This window comes from Carettochelys insculpta, chromosome 22 (genome assembly GCF_033958435.1).
Source record: "Carettochelys insculpta isolate YL-2023 chromosome 22, ASM3395843v1, whole genome shotgun sequence".
NCBI classification, from domain to species: Eukaryota; Metazoa; Chordata; order Testudines; family Carettochelyidae; genus Carettochelys; species Carettochelys insculpta.
The window spans coordinates 10,219,348-10,246,547 of NC_134158.1; the positions used below are offsets into that span (position 1 = coordinate 10,219,348).

The 27,200-nt window shown below is 67.8% G+C and overlaps 3 protein-coding genes across 3 annotated transcripts; 2 read left to right on the forward strand and 1 right to left on the reverse strand.

Moving 5' to 3' along the window:
• Positions 1-2,546: 2,546 nt before the first annotated feature.
• On the forward strand, positions 2,547-4,524 carry IER3 (immediate early response 3). The gene is made up of 2 exons (XM_075016455.1): positions 2,547-2,835; positions 3,615-4,524. Exons 1-2 carry the CDS (start codon positions 2,644-2,646, stop codon positions 3,894-3,896), a joined length of 474 nt encoding a protein of 157 aa, XP_074872556.1. The 5' UTR covers positions 2,547-2,643; the 3' UTR covers positions 3,897-4,524.
• Positions 4,525-11,677: 7,153 nt separating this feature from the next.
• On the forward strand, positions 11,678-20,174 carry FLOT1 (flotillin 1). Its single transcript, XM_075017595.1, has 12 exons — positions 11,678-11,857; positions 12,810-12,885; positions 13,051-13,141; positions 14,181-14,324; positions 14,417-14,536; positions 14,735-14,830; positions 14,999-15,151; positions 15,830-16,011; positions 16,146-16,191; positions 16,296-16,433; positions 17,141-17,305; positions 19,294-20,174. The coding sequence occupies exons 1-12, from the start codon at positions 11,815-11,817 to the stop codon at positions 19,324-19,326; spliced, it is 1,287 nt and encodes a 428-aa protein (XP_074873696.1). The 5' UTR covers positions 11,678-11,814; the 3' UTR covers positions 19,327-20,174.
• Positions 20,175-21,085: 911 nt separating this feature from the next.
• TUBB (tubulin beta class I) lies at positions 21,086-26,139 on the reverse strand. Its single transcript, XM_075017593.1, has 4 exons — positions 25,930-26,139; positions 23,423-23,531; positions 22,772-22,882; positions 21,086-22,610 (listed from the first exon to the last, which is right to left on the reverse strand). The coding sequence occupies exons 1-4, from the start codon at positions 25,984-25,986 to the stop codon at positions 21,553-21,555; spliced, it is 1,335 nt and encodes a 444-aa protein (XP_074873694.1). The 5' UTR covers positions 25,987-26,139; the 3' UTR covers positions 21,086-21,552.
• Between the last annotated feature and the right edge of the window lie 1,061 nt (positions 26,140-27,200).

Consider the following 27,200-nt stretch of genomic DNA (forward strand, 5'->3'; position numbering starts at 1 on the left):
GACTAAGGAGTCCCAGGGCAGCTGCAGCTTCCACTGCTCCTGCCAGAGCCACCGGGCTTGGCTCAGCATTAGCCCCCTGCTCCCTGGGCCCCACACCTGCCCCCTGGCTAACGGCCCCCCCCCAGTGCTGGGAGAACCCAGGAGTCCTGGCTCCCAGCCCCTGCTCTAACCACCAGCCCCACTGCAGAGAACCCAGGAGTCCGGGCCCCCAGACCCTTATTCTAATCACCATCCCCTTCCCCTGGCTCCGGCGGGAACCACTACATACACATGGCCCCTGACCCCCAGGCCCGGCCCCCTGTGCTCTGTGCCAAAGGGAAGTTGTGTTGCGTCAGTCCCTGGCAGCCGGTTTTTCTAATCTTACGACATCACAACCGGCAGTAAATCATCCCCCGGCTCACACGCACCAGTGCTGGGCAGGGGGCGGATGTTGCCAGCCGTGTGTGTGCGTGTGTGTGTGCTGCTGTGTCTCCCCAAGCGGCAGGCTGCAGAGCTTTGTGTGTGTGGTGCTGTGTCTCTGTGTACAGCGCCGTGTCTCTGTGTGGGTGTGGTGTTGTGTCTGAAGGTTGCGGCTCAGTGAACGGGTGGTTGTTTTGAGTGGGTATTTGCACCTGGGTGTGCCTTTGTGTGTGGGTATCGGAGGGGTGGCCGTGTTAGTCTGGAGCTGTAACAGCAACGAAGGGTCCTGTGGCACCTTATAGACTAACAGAAAAGTTTTGAGCCTGAGCTTTCGTGATGAAGTGAGTCTGTGCTCACAAAAGCTCAGGCTCAAAACTTTTCTGTTAGTCTATAAGGTGCCACAGGACCCTTCATTTGTGTGTGTGGGGTGTGTGTGTGTGTGTTTTGATGGCTGTGCGTTGACGTATCTTGTGCTTAGCATGCAAGGGTTTGGCACAGCCCAGGGTGTGTGGGTCAGTGTGTGGTTGTGTGACCAGGGATATTTATCACACAGACTGGGGTCAGTATGTAACTGTGTTTCTGGCTCCCAGTGCTCTAACCACCAGTCCCTACTGCCCTCCTAGTGCCAGGGAGAACCCAGGAGTCCTGGCTCCCAGCCCCTGCTCTAACCACCAGCCCCCACTACCCTCCCAGCGCTGGGGAGAACCCAGGGGTGTTCGGGGGAGGTCGGGGTGTGTGTACGTCTCAGGCAAGGCACTGCAGGCCAGTGCGTACGGCCATTCAGTGTGTGCGTGTGTTACCCCTCAGGAGGTGTCTCAGCGGGAGCCTTTCTGCTCCGTGGGTGTATTTGTGTATTGCTCAGCCCCAGGTGCAGTGTGGGCAAATGGGGATTTCGTAGGCCTGTTACACAGCTCGGGAAGTGCGGCCTTGAGGTGTATTGGGGGGGTGACACACAACAGGAAGTGTAGGTCAGCGAGCTCATTTTCTGTGACGGTGGCTCTGTGTGTGTGTGTGTGTGTGTGTGTGTGTGTGTGTGTGCCTGTGGCCGGGGGGAGGGGGTCCACCACTCAAGGGGCGGTGTCAGTGTGAGTCCGTGTCTGTGCACAACTCTGCAGCTGTGTGTCTGTGTGTGTCTCTCGCACAACTCAGCACACGGTGCCGGGGGTGTGCCATGCGCTGCTCCGGACACCTCTGTGTGTGTGTGTTGTGCAGCTCCACAGGCCTGTGTGTTCTCTGCTAGCTGTGCCTCCCACGCTGCCTGTGAGGTGTCTGGGCCGGGTGTGTGTTCTCAGTGTGTGACCTTTGCACAGCTGGGGAGTGTCGCTGGTTTGCACACTGGCTGCTAAGCGCAGGGTTGTGAGTCCAGTCCCCGAGGGGCCATTTAGGGATCGGGGCCAAGTTAAACTCTGTGAGGCCTGGACTCAGCAACCTCCAGGGGCCCCTTCCAGCTCCAAGAGGGAGGTGTCGGCATCGTGTGTGTGTTGCACGCTGGGTGTGTTTACATAGTTGTGTGCTGCACAGCATGGGTGTGTAGATACAGTGTGCACTGCACAGCACGGGTGTGTATAGTGTGTGTTGCACGCGGGGTGTGTCTATAGTATGTGTTGCACACAGGTGTGTCTATACAGTGTGTATGTTGCATGCAGGGTGTGTGCAGTGTTGTTGCACTGTGTGTGTTGCACGCGGGGGTGTATAGTGTGTGTTACACACAGGTGTGTCTATACAGTGTGTGTTGCATGCAGGGTGTGTGCATATAGTGTGGGGGGGTTGCACGAGGGTGTATGCATAGTTTGTGACATCGTGTGTGTGTGTTGCACGCGGGGGTGTATAGTGTGTGTTGCACACGGGTGTGTCTATACAGTGTGTGTGTTGCACATGGGTGTGTGCATATAGTGTGTGTGAGAGGGTTGTACGAGGGTGTGTGCACAGTTTGTTGCACCATGTGTGTTGCACGCGGGTGCGTATACGCAGTGTGTGCCTTGCACACTCGGGCTCGCACACGCCGCGTTCATTCCGCTCCCCGTTACGTGCCAGGCCCGGGGCCAGCAGCCCGGGATTTTCCCCGAGTTCCGGCGCGCAGAGCTGGCCCCGCCCCTCCCTGGCGCAGCCAATGGGCGACAGGGGCGGGGGCGGGGGCGGGGCCCGCCCCATTCATAAGGCGGCCCAACGGGCTGCCTCGCCAGTCAATCGTGCTGCGCTGCGTGAGGAGGACAAGCGCTGAAAATCGCGCTGCGCGCCAGCTCCATGAACGCGTTGTACGGCGCCACCAGCATGTGCCTGGCCTGCGAGCCCCGCCTGCCCGGCCTGCCCGCGGCCGAGCCCCCCAGCAAGGCCCCCGGCCCCCAGTACTTCACCTTCGACCCGCTGCCCGCCCTGGAGCGCCCCCCTGCCCGCCGGGGCAAGAAGCGGCTGCGCAGGGTGCTCTACCCGCCCGTGGTGAGTGCGGGGCTGCGTCGCGCGCCCGGGCGCCTGGGTTCTCCGCATGGTGGGGGGGGGGACTCCTGGGTTCTCCCGGGGGAGAAGGGGGGGGGTCCAGGGCTCACGCGGTGATTCTGCCCCCTCTGTGCCTCAGTTTCCCCGGCTGCAGAAGCCGGCTGGGGATGGTTGGCCCAGAGGCTGGAGAGGGGGTGAAGGCTGTGTACTCCCTCCCTGTGGGGAATGGGGCTGAACTGGGGGTTTTGGGGGGGGGGGTTGTTCTTGCCCCATCTCTGAGCACGCTGGGGATGAATCTCTTGACGCCGGGGGATGGGGGGAGCGGGTGGAGACCTGTAGCTCAGCCCTGCAGCGAGGGCGTCTGGATTCCTGCTGCATGAATCACCCTGCCCCACCTGCTGCGGCAGACTCTCTGCCCTAGAGATCTCCTGGATGGGGGGGTGCATGTGGGCCAGGCTGCCTGCTGCTGCCGGGGAGGTGCTTTTCTCTTGTAGAATAGTAGGGGACTCTCCCCCATCTGAGAGCAGTATGGGGCATATGACACACAGCATGGAGAGGCAAGCCAGATTATACGGGCGCAGCAGGGGTGGGTGGCTTAGCCCGTGATTTTACAGTGGTTTGGCAGAGGGGGGTGTTGGGGGTAGCAGCAGAGCATTCTGGGTAAGTGGGGTGTCATCCCCCTAGCGGTGGCTGGGTAGCAGGGTTGCCCTGAGGCCTTCTGGGTGATGGAATAAGACCGGTGCATTGTGGGTAATCAGTGGGTCTGTCTCTCCCCCCTGCAGGTGAAGCGTTACTACCCGGCCCAGGAGCGCAGCCCGGCCAAACGCCTGCTCGTCTTTCTCCTGCTCGTCATCGTCTACCAAGTGTACAGCGCCGACGAGGACCCGGCCCTGGCGCCCGAGCTGGGCTGCCCCGACTGCTCCATGGCCAGCGGGCTCCCCGGCTGCCCGCCCCCACCCCCGCCTGTGCCCCTGCAGGTGCCGGAGACGGCCAACGCCACCAGCCCAGCCGACCCGGCCGCAGAGCTCGCCCAGTTGCTGGAGCAGAACCCAGCCGCCTTCTGAGCCCCCGGCCGGGCACCGCCAGCCCCTTGGGGGTTAACCCCCGGCCGGGCGTCTCGCCTCTGAACTCAGCCAGGAGGAATCCAGCCCTGACGTCAAGAGCCTCGTGAAACCGTTGGCTGGCCCGGGCCAGGGCGGTCCTGGGCAGGGGCCGCTGCGGGGAGCAGGGGAATTAACTTATTAACTTATTGTCACTCTTGTATTTATTGTGCTATTTATATGGAGTAATTTAAACTATTTAATGCGGGCAGGCGTGGGAAATCCCTGCTCGGGGAAAGCTGTTCCCTGCCGCCCGCCCATGCACTCACCCGTGCCCTGGCACTAGGGTCAAACACTACAGGTCCCAGGGAGATGAGGCTTGTCTCGGACAAACAGCTCCGGGCGGGGGCGCAGCTGGAGGAGGGGGGAATCGTTAGGGTCCTCTGGGGGCAGAGGGGAGAAGTGGGGGGCAGAGCAGCCTGTGCCAGAGATGGCTGAGCACCCCCTACTCCTCCACCCCCCCCCCCCCCCCCGGCTGAGCTCCTGTCCCCCTGGGTGTGGGACCAGCCCCCACCGGGTGTGCTTACTGTGTAAGCCCCCCAAGTCCGAGGCCTTCAGCTCCCACATGCTGGGCCGAGCTGTGTATGTTCTGTGAACACAATAAATTGACTGACTTCTGGAGCTGGTGTGTGGCTGATTTCTGGGGGGGGAGGGGAGGGGATCCCCATCCTTGGGGCATGAGGCTGTTTTAGGGGGGAGGAGGAGGGGACCCCAATCTGTTGGGGTGTGGCTGATTTCTGGGGGGGCAGGAGGGGACCCCTATGTGGGGAGGGGGTTGGAGGGCAGGAGGGGATCCCTGTCTGTTGGGGTGTGGCTGATTTTTGGGGGGGGCAGGAGGGGATCTCTGTCCTTGGGAGGGGGTGTTTTGGAGGGCACCCCAGTCTGTTGGGGGTGTGGCTGATTTCTGGGGGCAGGATGGGACCCCAATCCTTGGGAGATGTTCTGGGGGGGCAGGAGGGGACCCCATGTGTTGAGGTGTGGCTGATTTCTGGGGGGGGAGGGGACCCTTATCCTGGGGGGGGGGGGTTGGAGGGCAGGAAAGGACCCCAATCTGTTGGGGTGTGGCTGATTTCTGGGGGAGGCCGGAGGGGAACCCTATCCTTGGGGGGGTTGGAGGGCAGGAGGGGACCCTAATCTGTTGGGGTGTGGCTGACTTCTGAGGGGGGCAGGTGGGGACCTCTATACTTGGGGGGGGCTGTTTTGGAGGGCAGGAGGTGACCCCATGTGTAGGGGTGTGGCTGATGTCTGGGGGAGAGGGAGAGGACCCCAATCCTTGGGGGGGGGTGTTCTGGTGGGCAGGAGGGGACTCCAAACTGTTGCGGGGGGTGGCTGATTTCTGGGTGGGGCAGGAGGGGACCCCAATCCTTGGGGGGGTGTTCTGGTGGGCAGGAGGGGACCCCAAACTGTTGGGGGGGTGGCTGATTTCTGGGGGGGGGCAGGAGAGGACCCTATCATTGGGGTGGGGGGTCAGTGGTTGTCTCATAAAGGCAAAGCTCAACACCTCTGTAGACAGATTCGCCGGGGGGTGGGGGGCGAGGGGTCCCCTCTCCTTCACGGGGCCCTCATGCCACGTCCACCCGTCTGCTGCATCACAGGTATTACATCACCAGGCTGCCCTCTCATTGGCTGCTGGGGGGCTGGGGGGCAGGGCCTGGGAGGGGGCAGCCCCTCCAGTGGAGCAAACAGCTCTGGGGACGCGGGGAGGCTCCTGGGTTCCACCCCCAAGCTGCGAGGGGGGGTCCGAGGGGTTATTACAGGGGTCTGGGCCTCAGCAGGACTCTTGGGGGTCTCATCTGCAGCGAGGGGGGGGTCGCCCATCCCCCAGCAGTGGAGGTGGGAACCCCTCAGCTGGGGCCTCGGACACAACCTGGGGCTCTCAGTGGGTCACAGGAGGGCGGAACAAGGGGGCTGGTGGGGGGGTCAGGTCCCAGCCTGGGTCTGTTGGGTACCAGCAGGGACTGAGCAGACCTGGAGGGGGCCCAGCTCTGCCGTGGGGCCAGGAGCGGGTGTGACAAAGGCCCTTCTGGTTCCAGCGCTTGGGGACCCCGGAGGTCCCTGGTAAAGTGCGGGGAGGGACCAGCTGGGGGGCAGAAACGGCTGGTGATAAACAGGCTGAAGGTGGCTAAAAAAAATGGGGCAGCCCCGGATGCAGCCTGTGAAGGGCTGAGCCCTCCTAGGGCCTCGCTGTCCCCCAGCCGGGCATGGCGCCTCCGTGGGGCGGCTCCGCTCGGGCTGGGGGGTGCTGGCCCCAGCAGCCGTTCCGGGAAAGGTCAGTGCTCGGACCGGCTCACAAGCAAAAGATGAGGCAAGCGTGTGACCTAGGCACAGACCACTGCCGGCTCACTTGGCCGGGAAGGGGAAGTGGCCCTTGCGCCGTGGGGCGGGGCTGGACCCGGCCGGGTGCTGCGTGCTGGGGAAGAGAGGAAGGATGGGAGCTGAGCAATGCCCGGGGCGAAGGGGCTGGCGAGCAGAGCCAGGGCTGGGACCGGAGAACAGCCGTCCAGTCCGGGAACCGTCACTGTGGCGAGGAGGGGATTGGTCTGGGGAACGCCAGGGCGGGACTGACCTCTGGGCTCCCATCAGTCTGGGGAACGCCAGGGCGGGACCGTCCGCCGGGCTCCAATCGGTCTGGAGAACACCGGGCGGGACCAGGCACCGGGCTCCCATCAGTCGGGAACGCCAGGGTGGGACCGGCCGCCAGGTTCCCATCGGTCTGGGGAACGCCAGGGCGGGACCGTCCGCCGGACTCCAATCGGTCTGGAGAACACCGGGCGGGACCAGGCACCGGGCTCCAATCGGTCTGGAGAACACCGGGCGGGACCAGGCACCGGACTCCAATCGGTCTGGAGAACACCGGGTGGGACCGTCCGCCGGGCTCCAATCGGTCTGGAGAACACCGGGTGGGACCGTCCGCCGGGCTCCAATCGGTCTGGAGAACACCGGGTGGGACCGTCCGCCGGGCTCCAATCGGTCTGGAGAACACCGGGCGGGACCAGGCACCGGGCTCCAATCGGTCGGGAACGCCAGGGTGGGAACGGCCTCCAGGCTCCCATCGGTCTGGGGAACACCAAGGCAGGTCCAGCTGCCGGGCTCCCATTGGTCTTGGGAACACCAGGACGGGACCAGCCGCTGGGCTCCCATCGGTCTGGGGAACACCAGGGCGGGACCGGCTGCTGGGCTCCCACTGGTCCGGGGACGGGACCGACCGCTGGGCTCTCCCCGCAGCCAGGGCCACGCACGAGGGAAAGGGCCCGGCCTGAGGGCTGGGCCAGAGTGATCGGCCGGGAGGTCGTGGGGTCAGTGGCCAGAGGGCTGGAGGAGCCGATCAGACACACCCGCCGGGGCTGGGCCACCCACACCACAGGGACGACAGGCTGCGTGGCCGGAGCTGGAGCTGTCCCTAGGCCCCGGCCCCGGCCCCAGCCCCTGTGCCCCCCGCAGCTGGGCTCCCTAGATCCCCATCCAGCCGGCCCCAGCCCCTGTGCCCCCCGCAGCTGGGCTCCCTAGGCCCCGGCCCCGGCCCCAGCCCCTGTGCCCCCCAGAGCTGGGCTCCCTAGATCCCCATCCAGCCGGCCCCAGCCCCTGTGCCCCCCGCAGCTGGGCTCCCTAGGCCCCGGCCCCGGCCCCAGCCCCTGTGCCCCCCAGAGCTGGGCTCCTTAGATCCCCGTCCAGCCGGCCCCGGCCCCTGTGCCCCCCGCAGCTGGGCTCCCTAGATCCCCGTCCAGCCGGCCCCGGCCCCTGTGCCCCCCAGAGCTGGGCTCCCTAGATCCCCGTCCAGCCGGCCCCGGCCCCTGTGCCCCCCAGAGCTGGGCTCCCTAGATCCCCGTCCAGCCGGCCCCAGCCCCTGTGCCCCCCGCAGCTGGGCTCCCTAGATCCCCGTCCAGCCGGCCCCAGCCCCTGTGCCCCCCGCAGCTGGGCTCCCTAGATCCCCATCCAGCCGGCCCCAGCCCCTGTGCCCCCCGCAGCTGGGCTCCCTAGATCCCCGTCCAGCCGGCCCCGGCCCCTGTGCCCCCCGCAGCTGGGCTCCCTAGATCCCCGTCCAGCCGGCCCCGGCCCCTGTGCCCCCCGCAGCTGGGCTCCCTAGATCCCCATCCAGCCGGCCCCGGCCCCTGTGCCCCCCAGAGCTGGGCTCCCTAGATCCCCGTCCAGCCGGCCCCGGCCCCTGTGCCCCCCGCAGCTGGGCTCCCTAGATCCCCGTCCAGCCGGCCCCAGCCCCTGTGCCCCCCAGAGCTGGGCTCCCTAGATCCCCGTCCAGCCGGCCCCAGCCCCTGTGCCCCCCGCAGCTGGGCTCCCTAGATCCCCGTCCAGCCGGCCCCGGCCCCTGTGCCCCCGCAGCTGGGCTCCCTAGATCCCCGTCCAGCCGGCCCCCGCCCCTGTGCCCCCCGCAGCTGGGCTCCCTAGATCCCCGTCCAGCCGGCCCCGGCCCCTGTGCCCCCCAGAGCTGGGCTCCCTAGATCCCCGTCCAGCCGGCCCCAGCCCCTGTGCCCCCCAGAGCTGGGCTCCCTAGATCCCCGTCCAGCCGGCCCCAGCCCCTGTGCCCCCCAGAGCTGGGCTCCCTAGATCCCCGTCCAGCCGGCCCCAGCCCCTGTGCCCCCCAGAGCTGGGCTCCCTAGATCCCCGTCCAGCCGGCCCCGGCCCCTGTGCCCCCCGCAGCTGGGCTCCCTAGATCCCCGTCCAGCCGGCCCCAGCCCCTGTGCCCCCCGCAGCTGGGCTCCCTAGATCCCCGTCCAGCCGGCCCCGGCCCCTGTGCCCCCCGCAGCTGGGCTCCCTAGATCCCCGTCCAGCCGGCCCCGGCCCCTGTGCCCCCCGCAGCTGGGCTCCCTAGATCCCCATCCAGCCGGCCCCGGCCCCTGTGCCCCCCGCAGCTGGGCTCCCTAGATCCCCGTCCAGCCGGCCCCGGCCCCTGTGCCCCCCGCAGCTGGGCTCCCTAGATCCCCGTCCAGCCGGCCCCAGCCCCTGTGCCCCCCGCAGCTGGGCTCCCTAGATCCCCGTCCAGCCGGCCCCAGCCCCTGTGCCCCCCGCAGCTGGGCTCCCTAGATCCCCGTCCAGCCGGCCCCAGCCCCTGTGCCCCCCGCAGCTGGGCTCCCTAGATCCCCGTCCAGCCGGCCCCAGCCCCTGTGCCCCCCAGAGCTGGGCTCCCTAGATCCCCGTCCAGCCGGCCCCAGCCCCTGTGCCCCCCGCAGCTGGGCTCCCTAGATCCCCGTCCAGCCGGCCCCGGCCCCTGTGCCCCCCAGAGCTGGGCTCCCTAGATCCCCGTCCAGCCGGCCCCAGCCCCTGTGCCCCCCGCAGCCGGGCTCGCTAGATCCCCGTCCAGCCGGCCCCGGCCCCTGTGCCCCCCGCAGCTGGGCTCCCTAGATCCCCGTCCAGCCGGCCCCGGCCCCTGTGCCCCCCAGAGCTGGGCTCCCTAGATCCCCGTCCAGCCGGCCCCAGCCCCTGTGCCCCCCGCAGCTGGGCTCCCTAGATCCCCGTCCAGCCGGCCCCAGCCCCTGTGCCCCCCAGAGCTGGGCTCCCTAGATCCCCGTCCAGCCGGCCCCAGCCCCTGTGCCCCCCAGAGCTGGGCTCCCTAGATCCCCGTCCAGCCGGCCCCGGCCCCTGTGCCCCCCGCAGCTGGGCTCCCTAGATCCCCGTCCAGCCGGCCCCGGCCCCTGTGCCCCCCGCAGCTGGGCTCCCTAGATCCCCGTCCAGCCGGCCCCGGCCCCTGTGCCCCCCGCAGCTGGGCTCCCTAGATCCCCGTCCAGCCGGCCCCGGCCCCTGTGCCCCCCGCAGCTGGGCTCCCTAGATCCCCGTCCAGCCGGCCCCGGCCCCTGTGCCCCCCGCAGCTGGGCTCCCTAGATCCCCATCCAGCCGGCCCCGGCCCCTGTGCCCCCCGCAGCTGGGCTCCCTAGATCCCCGTCCAGCCGGCCCCGGCCCCTGTGCCCCCCGCAGCTGGGCTCCCTAGATCCCCGTCCAGCCGGCCCCGGCCCCTGTGCCCCCCGCAGCTGGGCTCCCTAGATCCCCGTCCAGCCGGCCCCGGCCCCTGTACCCCCCAGAGCTGGGCTCCCTAGATCCGCAGCCAGCTGGCCCTGGCCCCTGTGCCCCCTGCAGCCGGGCTCGCTAGATCCCCGGCTGACTGGCCCAGTCTAGCCCGTCCACGTGCTGTCCCTGGCTGCATGGGGATTTCGAGCCGACCTTGAAGGCGGCCGGCTGGGCGCCCTTGGCCAGGGACGGGCCCAGCCCCATGGACTGATAAGGGGCTATTTCTGGCTCTGTGCGGGGGCCGGGGAACAGCGGGTTCCCAGTGGCACCTGCTGAGCCACTAGGGGAGGGTTATATATAGCCAACGCCCACGGCCAGACAGCGCCTGGGTCCTGCCCCGGTCTGCGGCGGCAGTGGGGGCTGGTAGTTACAGCAGGGGGGCTGGGAGCCAGGACTCCTGGGTTCTCCCCAGTGCTGGGAGGGCAAGGGGGGCTGGTGCTTAGAGTAGTGGGAAGTAGGGCTGGGTTCACCCTCCAGTGCCTGGTGCATGTTTCATGGTGCAGGCAGGGCCGTGCCAGGGCCTTGCACACTCGCACGCTGGTCACACACACTCCCACGACATGTGAGCGAGCACTGGCAGAGCTGGGGCTGTGTCAGGCATTGACCTATAGTGACTGGCTCCTGGTCTCTGCCTTCCCGTCCCCCTCACTGGGTGCTGGATACTGGGCACCGGGTGCTGGGCACTGGGTGCCAGATGGTGGGCGCTGCGTGGGGGGTGTTGGGTACCGGCTGCCGGGTGCTGGGTGCCAGGTGGTGGGTGGCGGTTGTTGGGTGGCGGGTGTTGGGTGCCAGGTGGCGGTGTTGGGTGACGGGTGTTGGGTACCAGGTGCCGAGTGGCGGGTGTTGGGTGCCAGGTGTTGGGTTCCAGGTGGCAGGTGTTGGGTGACGGGTGTTGGGTGCTGGGTGTTGAGTGGCGGGTGCCGGGTGGCGGGTATTGGGTGCCGGGTGGCAGGTGTTGGGTGCCGGGTGTTGAGTGGCGGGTGCCGGGTGTTGGGTGCCAGGTGGCGGGTGGCAGGTGTTGGGTGCCTGGTGTTGAGTGGCGGGTGGCGGGTGTTGGGTACCAGGTGGCGGGTGTTGGGTGCCGGGTGGCGGGTATTGGGTGCCGGGTGGCAGGTGTTGGGTGCCGGGTGTTGAGTGGCGGGTGACGGGTGTTGGGTGCCAGGTGGCGGGTGGCAGGTGTTGGGTGCTGGGTGTTGAGTGGCGGGTGGCAGGTGGCGGGTGTTGGGTGCCGGGTGTTGGGTGCCAGGTGGCGGGTGGCAGGTGTTGGGTGCCGGGTGCCGGGTGCCGGGTATTGGGTGCCGGGTGCCGGGTGCCGGCCCTGTGGGTGCGGGACTGGGCCGGGCAGGCCTGCAGGGAGGGCCGGGGGAGTCCTAGGGGGCCCGCGGGGGCTGCTGTGTGCCTGTGCCTGCGCCTGCGGCTGGGGGCGGGGAGAGGGGTGTGGCCTGTCCCATCTGGGGACGGGGCCTTCCCATCTGGGGGCGGGGCCTGGCTGGGCCGGGGAAAGGGGCGGGGCCCGGCTGGGGGCGGGGCCGGCGGACGCTGTTGCAGACTGGCCCCGCCCTCCCGGGCTGCGCTATGGGACGCGCGCGCCCCCTGCCGACCGCCGGGAGCTGACGCAGATGCTTCGGGGGAGGGATGCCCCCTCCCGTCCTGGGCAGGAAGTGACGCAACCGAGTCTCCCTGGAAACCCGCGAACACGCGTCAATCACTCCGCACTTCCGGCCCCGCCCGCCTGCCCGCCTCACCCCCGCCGCGGGGGCTGCCGGGATCGCGGCGGGGCCGGGCGGGGCCCGTGTGCGGCGGGAGAGGCTGAGCGCGGGGCGCGGGCGGGGCCGGACGCCTGGGTCCCTGCGGCGGCGGCATCAGCATGTTCTTCACCTGCGGCCCCAACGAGGCCATGGTGGTGTCGGGTGAGGGACCCCCCCAGCCCGACCCCGCCGGGACCCCGCCCCGGGACCCCCCCAGCCCGACCCCGCCGGGACCCCCCCGGAACCTGCCCTGGGCCGGGGGGGAGCCCGCGCCCCCCTCCCCCCCCCCGAGGGGAAGCGGCCTCGCCCCCCCCACCGGGATCTCAGCCACGGTGACGTCACAATCTCCCTGGGGATGTGGGGGGGGGGGGTCGGTCGTCGAATGGTCAACAATCAAACCTCTTCCCAGCTCCCGAATGGCTGCGGGGGGGGCCGGGCGGGGAGAAGGGAAGATGGGGGCGGGGGGGGTTGGGGGGCTGTGCGGGCAGATGGGAGTATGGGGGGGTGGGGAGAAGGGGGGGGCGGGGGCAGGGGGGGCAAATGGGAGTATGGGGGGGTGGGGAGAAGGGGGTACCACGGGGCTGTGTGGGCAGATGGGAGAATGGGGGTGGGGCGGGGAGAAGGGGGTACCAGGGGGCGGGGTGGGGGGGGCTGTGTGGCAGATGGGAGTATGGGGGCGGGGAGAAGGGGGTACCAGGGGGCAGGGTGGGGGGGGCTGTGTGGCAGATGGGAGTATGGGGGTGGGGAGAAGGGGGTACCAGGGGGCAGGGTGGGGGGGGCTGTGTGGCAGATGGGAGTATGGGGGTGGGGAGAAGGGGGTACCAGGGGGCAGGGTGGGGGGGGCTGTGTGGCAGATGGGAGTATGGGGGTGGGGAGAAGGGGGTACCACGGGGCAGGGTGGGGGGGGGCTGTGTGGGCAGACGGGAGTCCCAGGGGGCGGGGCAAGTGGTGTGTTGCCTTATCATCCTTCCCAGAGACAGCTGCATCCCCGCAGCAAGCGAGCTGTCACTGCGCAGTGTCGCTGTCCCAGGCTGCTGGTCCCACCTGCCCCACCCCAGAGGCGGCAGCAGCTCAGGCACCCAGCAGCATCTCACTCTCTGCTCCCCTCCCCCAGGCTTCTGCCGCAGCCCCCCGGTGATGGTGGCGGGGGGCCGGGTGTTCGTCCTGCCCTGTGTCCAGCAGATCCAGAGGTGAGCCCCAGAGCCCGCCAGGTCTGGCCGTGCCGGATCGGCCCTGCTGAGTCGGTGGGAGTAAGGAAGGGAGCAGCGTGGGGGGCAGGGATGCCAGCCTGGATGGGTCGGTGGGCCTGATCGGGGGATGCCCCCACCCTGCTGACCTCCCTGCTCCGCCTGCAGGATCTCCCTGAACACGCTGACCCTAAACGTGAAGAGTGAGAAGGTTTATACCCGGCACGGGGTCCCCATCTCCGTCACCGGCATCGCCCAGGTAACCACCACTCCTGCACGGTCACCACGGAAACCCCAGGGGATCAGGGAACACCTAGGAAACTAGCAGGGTATCCTGTGCCCCCAATGGCACCAGCCACTGGCACCCCCATCCCCATACTTTCCTCATTGGTACGTGCCACCCTGGCTCCTTCCCACTTCCCCCCATGGTACCTTCCAGCCGAGCTCACCTGTGAGTTCGCTCGCTTGCTCTCTCGTGTGCGCACGCGCGCACACACACACACACACTCACTCTCTCTCTCCCTCCCTCCCCGCCCCCCCGTCAGTGGTACTTGCCACCGGCACCACAACCCTATTTCCTCACGTCGTATTTGCCCAGACGAGCTCATTTCCCCCAATGGCTCATTCAGTGGTAGCCCGCCTTGGCTCGTTCCACACACGCACACACCGTTTGTCTCCACGGTACTGCCCAGCCTCTCTCAGCCCACACCCCATGACCACCGTGGTACTGCCCAGCCTGGCTCACCCCGCCTTACCACCATGGTACTGCCTTGTCTAGCATCCCCCGCTTTACCACCATGGTACTGCCCAGCTTGGCTCACCCTGCCTTACCACCATGGTACTGCCTTGTCTAGCATCCCCCGCTTTACCACCATGGTACTGCCCAGCTTGGCTCACCCCCCCTTACCACCATGGTACTGCCTTGTCTAGCTTCCCCCGCTTTACCACCATGGTACTGCCCAGCCAGGCTCCCTCCCCCTCGACCATGGTAGTACCTTGTCTAGCTTCCCCCGCTTTACCACCATGGTACTGCCCAGCCTGGCTCCCCCTCCCCCGCCTTACCAACATGGTACTGGCCATCCCACTGGTGACACACAGGGGACCACAGGGCTCCCTTCACCACCATGGACATGGTCTCCAGGCAACTGTTGCTGGGGTGCAGACAATAGCCTCTTCCTCTTAAAGGGGCAGGCGACCCATCCTGGCAGAATGCCTAGGGCTCATGGGGGGCTGGGCTGTGGGGGCTGGGGCTGCAGGCCCCCTGCCCCCGTCCCAGCTCTGGTGACCTCGCCCGACAGGTGAAGATCCAGGGGCAGAACAAGGAGATGCTGGCGGCCGCCTGCCAGATGTTCCTGGGCAAGTCGGAGAGCGAAATCAGCCAGATCGCCCTGGAGACGCTGGAGGGCCATCAGCGCGCCATCATGGCCCACATGACGGTGGAGGTGGGTTCCCCTCCCCCCGCCGGGGGGTCAGTCCTCCTCCCCCTGTGTGTCCCTGTACGCCTGCCCTGACCCGCCCTGTGTGCCCCCCGCAGGAGATCTACAAGGACCGGCAGAAGTTCTCGGAGCAGGTGTTCAACGTGGCCTCCTCCGACCTGGTCAACATGGGGATCAGCGTGGTCAGCTACACGCTCAAAGACATCCACGACGACCAGGTGAGGAGAGCTGGCGCCCCTAGAGGGGCCAGGCCCTGCCCCATTCCCTGCCCTGGGGGAGCCAGCGCCCCTAGAGGGGACAGGTCCCTGCCCCCCGAGCTAGAGGAGCCAGAGCCCTGAAGGGATTAGCTCTCCAGCCAGGCTGTGGGGTGGGACTGAGGCTTGTCTCTGTCCTGTCCCCACTGATTGCTGCCCCAGGATTACCTGCACTCGCTGGGGAAAGCCAGGACCGCGCAGGTGCAGAAGGACGCCCGCATCGGGGAGGCCGAGGCCAAGAGAGACGCCGGCATCAAGGTGAGCGCCGGGCGTGCGGAGGCTCTGGTGGGTGGGGCTGGGGCTGGGGCCTGGGGGGTGCATGGGGCAGCTCTGGGGGCGGGGGCTCCGCTGGGCTGGGGGCTCTGGTGGGTGAGTGTCAGGCCAGAGGCCGGGCCGCCCGGCCGGTCTGACATCCCCCACCCGCAGGAGGCCAAGGCCAAGCAGGAGAAGCTCTCGGCCCAGTACATCAGCGAGGCAGAGATGGCCAAGGCGCAGCGGGACTACGAGCTGAAGAAAGCCACCTACGACATCGAGGTGAACACCCGCAAGGCCGAGTCCGACCTGGCCTACCAGCTCCAGGTGAGCCCGCGGGTCGGACGTGGCTTCCCCAGAGTAGCCCGGTGGTGGCCAACCCACAGCTGTGACCCTTGGGTCCCTGGTGACCTCCACCCCCACAAGCTGCTCCACCCTCCTCGCGCCGGCCCTCGGTCAGCCCCCCAGTTGCCTCAGGCCTGACCTGTGACCTTGTTGGCCCTGCCCCCCACCCAATGACCGTGGTGACATCTCAGCCGCTGGGCTCGGTTCTGGGCCCATTGGCCTCCCCAGGACTGACTTCTGACCTGTCCCAGGGAGGTCATCTCTTGACCCATGGCTGGTGGTGACTTTTCACCTCTCAACGGTGGCAGTTCATTGGCCCATCAGCCCCACTCCCTTGGACTTGCCTCAGTGGGGCTGGCCCCGATCCCCCACAGCCCTGTCCTCAGACCCCTGTGCTGGTGCCAGTTCCTGACCCTTCAGTCCCGAGCTTCTCAGCAGGGGTCAAACCCTGCCCCACACATCCCAGCCGCATGGGCCCAGCAGCCCCCAGCAGTGACCTCTGCCCTCCCTGGGGTGCGGACTGGGCGGGAAACCAGCATTGTTGGTGGGTGACCCCCAAAGGCGCAGCCACCGTTGAAGCTGACCCTTGACCTGGCGCTGACCCTTGACCTGAGGCTGACCCCATGCTGACCCAGCGCTGACCTCCCGCCCCGGCGGCAGGTGGCGCGGACGAAGCAGAAGATCGAGGAGCAGAAGATGCAGGTGCTGGTGGTGGAGCGAGCGCAGCAGATCCAGCTGCAGGAGCAGGAGATCGTCCGCAAGGAGCGCGAGCTGGAGGCCACCATCAAGAAACCCGCGGAGGCCGAGCGCTACCGGCTGGAGAGGCTGGCCGAGGCCCAGAGGTAGGGGGGCGCCCCCCCATGCTGCCCTGCAGCCCCAGCCACTGGGGTGTGAGCACCCCACAGCTCTGCCCTGCCCCCGCCAGCTCTCCCCCCGGCCCCCCCCAAGTTACAGACCCTCCCCTTCCCCCCCCCAGGTGTCAGCTGGTCATCCAGGCAGAGGCTGAAGCCGAGGCCCTGAGGGTGAGTCTGAGGCTGGGGCAGCTCCTGGCCTTGCTGGGGCGAAGGGACCCAGGCGTCCGGGCGGGGGCTGCACTGACTCCCCCCCCGGCCCCCCCCGGTTGCAGGTGAAGGGGGAGGCGCAGGCGTTCGCGGTGGAGGCCCGGGCGCGGGCGGAGGCCGGGCAGATGGCGCTCAAGGCCGAGGCGTTCCGCCAGTACCAGGAGGCCGCCGTGGTGGACATGCTGCTGGAGAAGCTGCCCCAGGTGAGGCGGGGCCGGGAGGGGGCGGATCCCACGAGAAGACGGCAGGCCCCCCTCCCCCACCCCCGCCCTGGAACCAGCCCCCCAACATGGGCTCCTTGTCTGTGGGTCAGACCGAAACTACGATAACAGCCCAGTCCTCCCACCCCCTCGCCAGTTCAGACAGACCCTACGATAACAGCCCAGCCCCCTCCTAACCCCCGCCAGTTCAGACAGACCCTACGATAACAGCCCAGTGCTCCCACCCCCTCGCCAGTTCAGACAGACCCTACGATAACAGCCCAGCCCCCTCCCCCAGCAGTTCAGACAGACCCTACGATAACAGCCCAGCCCCCTCCCCCAGCAGTTCAGACAGACCCTACGATAACAGCCCAGCCCCCTCCCCCAGCAGCGGTTCAGACAGACCCTACGATAACAGCCCAGCCCCCTGCTTGCCCCCGCGGTTCAGACAGACCCTACGATAACGGTCCAGCCCTCCTAACCCCCGCCAGTTCAGACAGACCGTATGATAATGGCCCAGCCCCCTCCCTCACCAGCGGTTCAGACAGACCCTACAATAACAGCCCAGTCCTCTCACCCCACCCCCACCAGCGGTTCAAACAGACCCTACAACAACAGCCTAGTCCTCCTATCCCCCCCGCCGGTTCAGACAGACCCTACGATAACGGCCCTGCCCCCGCGGTAACTGGGGCCCGCTCCTCCCGTGGCAGGTGGCAGAGGAAATCAGCAAGCCCCTGACGGAGGTGAAGAAGATCACCATGGTGTCGAGCGGGGGCGGGGATGTGGGGGCGGCCAAGCTGACGGGGGAGGTGCTGGACATCATGAGCAAGCTGCCCGACACTGTGGAGAAGCTCACCGGCGTCAGCATCTCCCAGGTGGGGTCCGGGCGCCTGCGTTCCCCCTGGAGGGGAGCGGGGCCTAGGGGTTAGAGCAGGGGCGGCCTGGAGGCAGGACTCCTGGGTTCTCCCCTGGAGGGGACCGGGGCCTCGGGGTTAGAGCAGGGGGGCGGCCTGGAGGCAGGACTCCTGGGTTCTCCCCTGGAGGGGAGCAGGGCCTAGGGGTTAGAGCGGGGGCGGCCTGGAGGCAGGACTCCTGGGTTCCCCCTGGAGGGGAGCAGGGCCTAGGGGTTAGAGCGGGGGCGGCCTGGAGGCAGGACTCCTGGGTTCTCCCCTGGAGGGGACCGGGGCCTCGGGGTTAGAGCAGGGGGCGGCCTGGAGGCGGGACTCCTGGGTTCCCCCGGAGGGGAGCGGGGCCTAGGGGTTAGAGCAGGGGGGTGGCCTGGAGGCAGGACTCCTGGGTTCCCCTGGAGGGCAGCGGGACCTAGGGGTTAGAGCAGGGGGGCGGCCTGGAGGCTGGACTCCTGGGTTCTCCCCTGGAGGGGACCGGGGCCTCGGGGTTAGAGCAGGGGGGCGGCCTGGAGGCAGGACTCCTGGGTTCCCCCTGGAGGGGACCGGGGCCTCGGGGTTAGAGCAGGGGGCGGCCTGGAGGTGGGACTCCTGGGTTCCCCCGGAGGGGAGCGGGGCCTAGGGGTTAGAGCCAGGGGGGCGGCCTGGAGGCGGGACTCCTGGGTTCCCCTGGAGGGCAGCGGGACCTAGGGGTTAGAGCAGGGGGGCGGCCTGGAGGCTGGACTCCTGGGTTCTCCCCTGGAGGGCAGCGGGGCCTAGGGGTTAGAGCAGGGGGGCGGCCTGGAGGCTGGACTCCTGGGTTCTCCCCTGGAGGGGAGCGGGGCCTAGGGGTTAGAGCAAGGGGGCAGCCTGGAGGCTGGACTCCTGGGTTCTCCCCTGGAGGGGAGCGGGACCTAGGGGTTAGAGCAAGGGGGCAGCCTGGAGGGGAGCAGGGCCTAGGGGTTAGAGCAGGGGGGGCGGCCTGGAGGCTGGACTCCTGGGTTCTCCCCTGGAGGGGAGCGGGGCCTAGGGGTTAGAGCAAGGGGGCAGCCTGGAGGCTGGACTCCTGGGTTCTCCCCTGGAGGGGAGCGGGGCCTAGGGGTTAGAGCAAGGGGGCAGCCTGGAGGGGAGCAGGGCCTAGGGGTTAGAGCAGGGGGGGCGGCCTGGAGGCTGGACTCCTGGGTTCTCCCCTGGAGGGGAGCGGGGCCTAGGGGTTAGAGCAGGGGGGCGGCCTGGAGGCTGGACTCCTGGGTTCTCCCCTGGAGGGGAGCGGGGCCTAGGGGTTAGAGCAGGGGGGCGGCCTGGAGGCTGGACTCCTGGGTTCTCCCCTGGAGGGGAGCGGGGCCTAGGGGTTAGAGCAGGGGGGCGGCCTGGAGGCAGGACTCCTGGGTTCTCCCCTGGAGGGGACTGGGGCCTAGGGGTTAGAGCAGGGGGCGGCCTGGAGGCTGGACTCCTGGGTTCTCCCCTGGAGGGGAGCGGGGCCTAGGGGTTAGAGCAGGGGGGCGGCCTGGAGGCAGGACTCCTGGGTTCTCCCCTGGAGGGGACTGGGGCCTAGGGGTTAGAGCAGGGGGCGGCCTGGAGGCAGGACTCCTGGGTTCTCCCCTGGAGGGGAGCGGGACCTAGGGCTTAGAGTGGGGGGCCGCAGCCTGGAGGGGAGCGGGGCCTAGGGGTTAGAGTAGGGGGGCGGCCTGGAGGCAGGACTCCTGGGTTCTCCCCTGGAGGGGAGCGGGGCCTAGGGGTTAGAGCAAGGGGGCAGCCTGGAGGGGAGCAGGGCCTAGGGGTTAGAGCGGGGGGTGGCCTGGAGGCAGGACTCCTGGGTTCTCCCCTGGAGGGGAGCGGGGCCTAGGGGTTAGAGCAGGGGGGGCGGCCTGGAGGCAGGACTCCTGGGTTCTCCCCGGTACTGGGAGGCATGTGGGGTCCAGGGCTTAGAGCACGGGGGAGGGGTGCCAGAACTGACCCCTTTCCCCTTCTGCCCACAGATGAGCCAGAAGAAACCGGGGCGCATGTCGTAGCGGCCAGAAATCGGGGGCTCGGCCCTGGGCTGCTCCTGGCTCTGAGGCCTCCCCTTTTCCTTGCTGTGCCTGGGGCTCTGCCCCCCACCGCTTGCTGCACCCCAGGGGCCCCACTCCCTGTGGTCCTTCTACGCCCCTGAACCTCGCCTGGCCCAAGAGCCCTCCATCAGCACAGCCGGGGGGGCACACCCTGGAGAAACCCCCAGTGGCTTCCTTCCCCGGCCTGGGCGTGGCAGGAGGCATCTGCCCTGTGCTGCGGGAGCACAGCGGGGGCCCTGGCGGTCTGCACCACCTGGGTTCTCTGCTGGCTGGGGGGGCGGGGGGCAGCCCTCGGACACCTGGGTACCCCCGTGTGGTCAGAGTGGGGCTATTGGGGTACAGTCCCCTGGGGGTCAGCACTCCTGGTTGCTCACTGTAGCCCTAGCAATGGAGGGAGACTTGGGGGGGGGGGGGGCCTCTCCCCCTGCTGCCACCAGATTGGGGCCCAAGAGAATTTTCCTGCCCCCCTTCACCCCAGGGGCCAATCAGACCTGGTGGGGGGGGGGTGTCAGTCACATCCCTCCCCTCACCCCCTGGCAGGGGAGCCCCTGTGGTCCCCCCCGCACTACTGCACCCTTTCCCCTAGCAGCTGGTTCCCTGCCCCGATGTGCCACCCCCAGAGCCAGCCGCTCCCCGGCACCCTCCAACCAGGAGCCCTGGCTCTGTCCTGCTGGTGCCAATGTGTCCTGTCCTGCCTGGGGGTCCCAGGGACCCCACCCAACCTGCATGTGCTTGGAGAGGCAGGAACTGCCATGTGTCACCCACCCCCCCATGTATCACCCCCCACTATTAAATGCCTGGTGAAAACAGTCCCGTCTCCTGGCACCAGTTCCTTCATGGCTGCCCCAGCGCTGGGGCATGGGGGTTCCCCCCCCACCCCCTGGGATTCAGCTTCTTTCCTCCCCGCACTGCACAAGGCGACTCAGGATAATGGTTAAAAAAATCGGTTTATTCTTCCCAGGACTCGTCTTTTCAATATGAAAAAAGCCGTTAAACGCAAGAGCGAGGTGGCAGTGAGCGAGCGGCTGGGTGGGCAACAGCAGGGGGGCAGCTCCTGTATCAGCCCCACGTCCTGCCCCCCTTCTCCACATCCCATTCCCCTCAGCCTGGGGCCAAGAGGTGGGTCTCCCCTCAGCCCAGGTCTGCCTTGGCTGGGGTTCCTTGCATCTCCGTTCTGCCTCCAGCCAAGCCAGCTCTGGATGGGGCCTGGCCCTGCAGAGTCAGGCTTGGGGGCCCTCTGGGGAAGGTTCAGCCTGGGGGGATAGAGAAGAGGCAGCCCCCTAACTTCCCTCAGCACTAGGGTGCTTCAGCCACAGGACATTGTGGGCAGGTCCTGCAGCCCCATCCATCAAAGCAAAGGAGTTCAGGGCCCCAGGGCATCTCTTCCCACTCTACCCCCAGGGTCTACTCAGGGCTGCACCTCTGCCCCCTTCTGTGCCAGGAAGATGCCCACCCCTCCATCACCCCAGCAGGCTGCCCACATGGTGCTACCTGGGGCTGAAGCTCCTTAGAGCAAGGCTGGACCAGGATAGGGGCTGTTCTCCCACCCCCACAACTCCTGCTGATTTAGCCAATCAAGGGACAACCTGGCAGCCCTGGTGGGGCCTTGCCCATACTGGGGTTACCCCCCCCCAGCCAGGCTCGGGCCCAAGTTCTTCCCCAGGGTGAAGGACAGGCTGAGAAGAGAGCAAAGATGTCACTGGATGCAGACAACGACAGAGAAAGGGGACGTTGAGTTTTATTGACGACAGAACCTCAAAATAACTTAGTGCTGGGGGAGAGCAGAGGACAGGTGCACAGAGAGGAAGATGGACAGCCAGGAGGTGGCCTCTCTCCTTCCACCCACCCAACCAGCCCTGGAGGAACCAGGGTGGAGAGGACAGCAGAGAGGGTGGGAGATCAGACCCGCCCTGGAGGAACCAGGGTGGAGCAGACAGCAGAGAGGGTGAGAGATCAGACCCGCCCTGGAGGAACCAGGGTGGAGCACAGCGGAGACGGTGGGAGATCAGACCCGCCCTGGAGGAACCAGGGTGGAGCAGACAGCGGAGACAGTGGGAGGTCAGACCCGCCCTGGAGAGGACAGCAGAGAGGGAAGACTGATGAAGAAAATTGGAACATGATGCGATGTGGGTTTTGTTAAAAAAAAATTCACTTTGTGCGAGCGCATTCCGGGCGGCTGCTGACGCCTTAAGCCTCTTCTTCGGCCTCTTCCCCGAAGTCCTCTTCCTCCTCGGCCGTGGCGTCCTGGTACTGCTGGTACTCGGAGACCAGGTCGTTCATGTTGCTCTCAGCCTCGGTGAACTCCATCTCGTCCATGCCCTCGCCTGTGTACCAGTGCAGGAAGGCCTTGCGGCGGAACATGGCGGTGAACTGCTCCGAGATGCGCTTGAAGAGCTCCTGGATGGCCGTGCTGTTGCCGATGAAGGTGACGGCCATCTTGAGCCCGCGGGGTGGGATGTCGCACACGGCCGTCTTGACGTTGTTGGGGATCCACTCCACGAAGTAGCTGCTGTTCTTGTTCTGCACGTTCAGCATCTGCTCGTCCACCTCCTTCATGGACATGCGCCCGCGGAAGACGGCCGCCACCGTCAGGTAGCGCCCGTGGCGGGGGTCGCAAGCCGCCATCATGTTCTTGGCGTCAAAGACCTGTTGGGTCAGCTCCGGCACGGTCAGGGCCCGGTACTGCTGGCTGCCGCGGCTGGTCAGGGGGGCGAAGCCGGGCATGAAGAAGTGGAGGCGAGGGAAGGGCACCATGTTGACGGCCAGCTTGCGCAGGTCGGCATTGAGCTGCCCGGGGAAGCGGAGGCAGGTGGTGACGCCGCTCATGGTGGCCGAGACCAGGTGGTTGAGGTCGCCGTAGGTGGGGGTGGTCAGCTTGAGGGTGCGGAAGCAGATGTCATAGAGGGCCTCGTTGTCGATGCAGTAGGTCTCGTCCGTGTTCTCCACCAGCTGGTGGACGGAGAGGGTGGCGTTGTAGGGCTCCACCACCGTGTCCGAGACCTTGGGCGAGGGCACCACGCTGAAGGTGTTCATGATGCGGTCGGGGTACTCCTCCCGGATCTTGCTGATCAGCAGCGTGCCCATGCCCGAGCCGGTGCCGCCGCCCAGCGAGTGGGTCAGCTGGAAGCCCTGCAGGCAGTCGCAGCTCTCTGCCTCCTTCCTCACCACGTCCAGCACCGAATCCACCAGCTCGGCCCCCTCCGTGTAGTGCCCCTTGGCCCAGTTGTTACCGGCACCGCTCTGGCCTGGGGGTGGGGGGAAGAAGCCAAGAGCATTGGGCTACAGCCTGGGGGAACCAGCCGATCCTTGACCAAGTGTCCCCCAGTCACTCCCAGGGGCCAGGTCCCTTCCCCCCTGTGGGACAAGAGGAGCCTTGGGTCAGAGGGGTGGGGAGCAGGGGCCTTACCAAAGACGAAGTTGTCTGGCCGGAAGATCTGGCCGAAGGGACCGGACCGGACGGAGTCCATGGTGCCTGGTTCCAGGTCCACCAGGATGGCGCGTGGGACGTATTTACCACCTGCAGGGGCGAGCAAGAAGCAGCCCAGCACAAGTTAATCAGAGCAAGAGGAGGGACCTGGGGGCGTGGCTTGTGGCAGAGGCAGAAGGTGGCCTGGACACCAAGCCCAGAGACATGGGTGAGTCGAGTGCACTGGGTCTCAGCCATGTGGAAACAAAAGGGCAGGGGAGGGGGCTGCTTAGCCCTGGGGGCATCTGGGAGTGGGGGGGGGGGGGCTGGATCAGACCAACTCTCACCTGGAGTGGGGGTGCAGGGTTAGGAACAGACCAGCCCATCAGCAGCAGGCAGGGAGGAATTTGGGACAGGGCCTCACACAGAGGGAGGGGAATCAGACCAACCCGTTAACACACTGGGGGGGGGGGGGAATGAAACCACAGCAGTTCGTGGGGGGCTGACCAGACCAAACTACGTATGGATGGGGGGTGACCATTCCAGAGCAATATCTGCAGGCAGGGAGGACCCAACCATGCATTTGTGTTGGGGGGGGGGGGGGGCTCCTGGACCAGCCCATGCTGGCTAGGCAGGGGGGACTCCACCCACCTGTGGCCTCGTTGTAATAGACGCTGATGCGGTCTAGCTGCAGGTCGCTGTCGCCATGGTAGGTGCCGGTCGGGTCTATGCCGTGTTCGTCACTGATCACCTCCCAGAACTAGGGAGAATGCCACAGGGGGTCACCAGGGCAGCTGCCTCCCCATCCCACCCCCCCAACCCACACACAGCCCCCCCCACCTCCGGTTCCCTTCCCGCCAAACAGCCCCTCTCCCCAGGCCAGCGCTGCTGTCTTACATTTACCCTGCAGGGCCCAGGGCTGGTGTGAGCGGTGGGATGGCGGGCGCTGCCCGGCCTGTCGCTCACCCCTCCCCCTGCCCCAATGCAAATGCAGCTTCCGGCCACTGAGCCGAGCAGATGGCGGCTGGCTCCAGAGGCAGCCCTGCCCCCGCTTGCTGCCTGCCTGCCACCAGCTCAATCTCAGCTCAGCTGCCTCTGGGGTCTCTCCCCAGCACTGGGAGGGCGGTGGAGGCTGGTGGTCAGAGCAGGGGGGCTGGGAGCCAGGACTCCTGGGTTCTCCCTGGCACTGGGAGGGCAGCAGGGGCTGGTGGTCAGAGCAGGGGCTGGGAGCCAGGACTCCTGGGTTCTCCCCCCAGGGCTAGGAGGGCAGTGGGGGCTGGTGGTTAGAGCAGGGGCCAGGAGCCAAGACTCCTGGGTTCTCTCTGGCTCAGAGACAAGCAGGGCTGAGCAGCTCTGAGCACTGGGTGGGAGCCAGGACTCCTGACGCATGACGCCTCCTCTCTGCTCAGCCCTTTGCCTGCCAAAGCAGCTGCGCGAGCAGGGCCTGGGGTGTGCCGGCCATTAACAGATGAGCTGCTATCAGCCCCAGTGGGGCAGCTGCCAGGCCCACCCAGCCCCCTGTGCTCAAGGACAAGGGCTGCTGGGAGGGGCTTCTGGGGGCGGGGGGCAGAGAACAGCCTGTCCTCCCAGCTGCACCCCCCCCACACTCCAGATGTGGCTGCAGGACCCGCCCTGTACAGTGCAGGGCTCAGAGCGCCCCCCGCCCCCAAGCAAGGCTCCTGTGGGCACAGGCAGGCCAGGGATTACTACACAGCCCCCCCCCAGTAACACCAATAGGAGCAGACCCAGGGCAGGGGCTGGTCTAGGGCCAGGGGCTCCTGGGGGAATGGCAGGAAATCTGCTGCCCCTGAAGAGCCCAGGCACTGCCCAGCGCCGGGCTGGGAAGCTCAGCCCTGCTGCGGGGGGTTTAGGTGTCCATCAGGCATTTGCTGCAGGGGACCAGGGCAGACGGGCCGCACCCACCCTAGCCGGCAGAGGCCAGTCGCAGGACACGTATGCAGAAGGGGGGAGATGGGGGCTGGATCCAGGCAGCTCAGAGGGTGGGGCTGTCAGGGGGCCCCATGGGCAGTGGTACCAGGCCCCTCATTCCTTTTGGTGCTGCTGGCGGGAAAATGCCCACCTCAGGCAATACTCCAGCAGGAGCCGGGAGGGGGCCCGGCAGGGCGGCTTATGGCCCAGCACAGGCAGGATCAGGGCTGGGGGGAGTCACGCCCCCCCCTTCCCCGGGCACGGAGGCGGGCACCTGGTACAGGCTGGGAACTCCCTAGGGCCCCGCCGCAGCCGCCATGGCGGGCGTGGCGCCGCGGTGCCAGAGCAGTGGGGTTCTGCCGGGGGGCGCCCTGACCTCTGCGGGGCGCTGGCGGCCACGTGGGGCCGGGCCCCAGACAAAGCAAAGTGGGGGAGGGGCGGGAACTTGCGGCTGCCACATTGTACCGACCGCAGGGCGCCTTGCCACATTGTAACGCCGCATCCGGAGCGCGCCCGGAGGGGGGCGCCCCAGACACGGGGGGGGCGGGTATATTCGCGCCGATCTCAAGGGGGAGGGAAGTTGGGGGGGTTTCCGGGGATGGGGGGGAATTTTGCCGCTGATTAACACGAGATCGAGGGGGGCAGTGCCCCCCCCGATAGACATCGGCCCCTTCCCCACCCTGGCGGGCAATGGCGCCCGAAGGGCGGGGATGAAATTCCCCAGCGGGGGAGTGGGGGGAGATTGATGGGGCGGTGCGCGGGGGGGGGAGGGGGAACACATCAGCCCCTCCGGCCCCGCCCCCAGCAGGCGGGTTTGGCGCTAAAATCTGCAGCGCGGCGCTGGAAGAGGGGGGGAGCGTTTCCTGCCCACCCACCCCCCATCCGCCACGCCGGCCATTCCCGCGCCGCGCCCATCGCCGCCCCCCCAGACCGGGCAGAGTCCGGTGGTGGGGGGGAGGGGCGTTCACACGGGGCAGCCGTTCGAAATCCGGATTGAAAAAGGAGGCGGTGGGGGGGAAGCCATCGAGACCGGTTCGTCCGATCCCGCCGCCCCTCCCGCCTCTTCTAATTGCCCCAGCGAAGCCGCCGCCGCCGCCGCCACGAGTCGCCGGGGCGAGAGGAACCCGCGGCCCCGCCCCGCCCCGCCCCGCCCCGCGAGCCCGGAGTCTCCCCCTTTCCCCGCAGATCGAAGGGCTCAGCCTCCCCGGGATCGGGCCCTTCCCGCCCACCTTGGCGCCGATCTGGTTGCCGCACTGGCCGGCCTGGATGTGCACGATCTCCCTCATCTCGCCTCCGCGTGTGCGTGCGTGTGAGTGGAGGGGGAGGGGGGCCGGTCCTCGCCGGAAGGGCCGAACGCTGGCGAGCTCAAGGTTCTTTCCGCCGAACGCGCCGGGAGCGAACGTTCCAGGCGGCGGCGCGGGCGAGAGGGCTGCGGCTGATATAGACAAAGCTTTTATAAGCCGGAGGGCGGCGGGCGCGCCGATTGGCCCGCGGCGATCACGTGCCGGCCGCCCATTGGGCGGCGGCGCCGCGGACACGTAGTGGTGAGGAAGCGGGGGGGTGGGGGGGACGGCCGGGCGCGGTCCGAGGAAGGGAGGGAGGGGGGGTGTGACGCAAGGGCCGCTGGGAGTTGTAGTCGCCTTTTGTTGTGCGGCGCTTAAAGGGGGAGAGCGGCAGAAATGGGTGTGCCGAGGGGGCGCGCAGGGGGAACCAGCTGGGCAGGGAGGGAGGGGGCGCAGGGGGGGGCACGTCTGGTGAGGGGAGGCGCAGGGGGACGAGGAAGGGGAGGGGAGGGAGATGTGCGGGGATGGGAGGGGCAAGGGGGGAGGGGTGTGGGGAGATGGGAGGGGCAAGGGGGGAGAGGAGGGGTGTATGGGGAGATGTGGGGTAGGGGTGTGGAAACTGTTCAGGCCTCTAGTGCAGCAGGGCTGGGGGCCTGGATGCCAGGGGCCTACCCCGGCGCTGGGAGGGGAGTGGGGACTAGTGGTTAGAGCAGCGCCAGGGCTGGGGGCCAGGACGCCTGGGTGGCCCTGTGCTGTGGAAATGGAGCAGCTCTCCCCCTGGGCCAAGGCCATTACACACTCCCCCATGGGACCCCAGCCCCAGAGGGACCCCACTACCCCAGGTCTGCCCCACCCCCTTTGCCTTACCCCCTCCCCACCCACCCTCCCCCCGGTGCCCCATGGGAACCAGCTCAGATATTCCCCGGGGGGTCCAGTCCATCCCCTCCAGGTAGGGCCCCTCCTCCAGCCTCTCTTGCCCTTCCCGGACCCTGAATGTCATCCCCCGCACCCCGGCTCAGGTGGGTGCTGCCCCACTGCTTGCCCCCTGCCCCCACCCCACGAGGGAACAAACTCCCCTGGCACCAGGCCACCACGGGGGGGAACAACCGACTGCCACGGCCAACCCGCCGCCCAGCCCCAGGCACCACTGGCTGCAGGTCGCCTGGGCCGGCGGGGTGACTGGGCCAAGCTGAGTGGGGGGCTATGGGGCAGGAGAC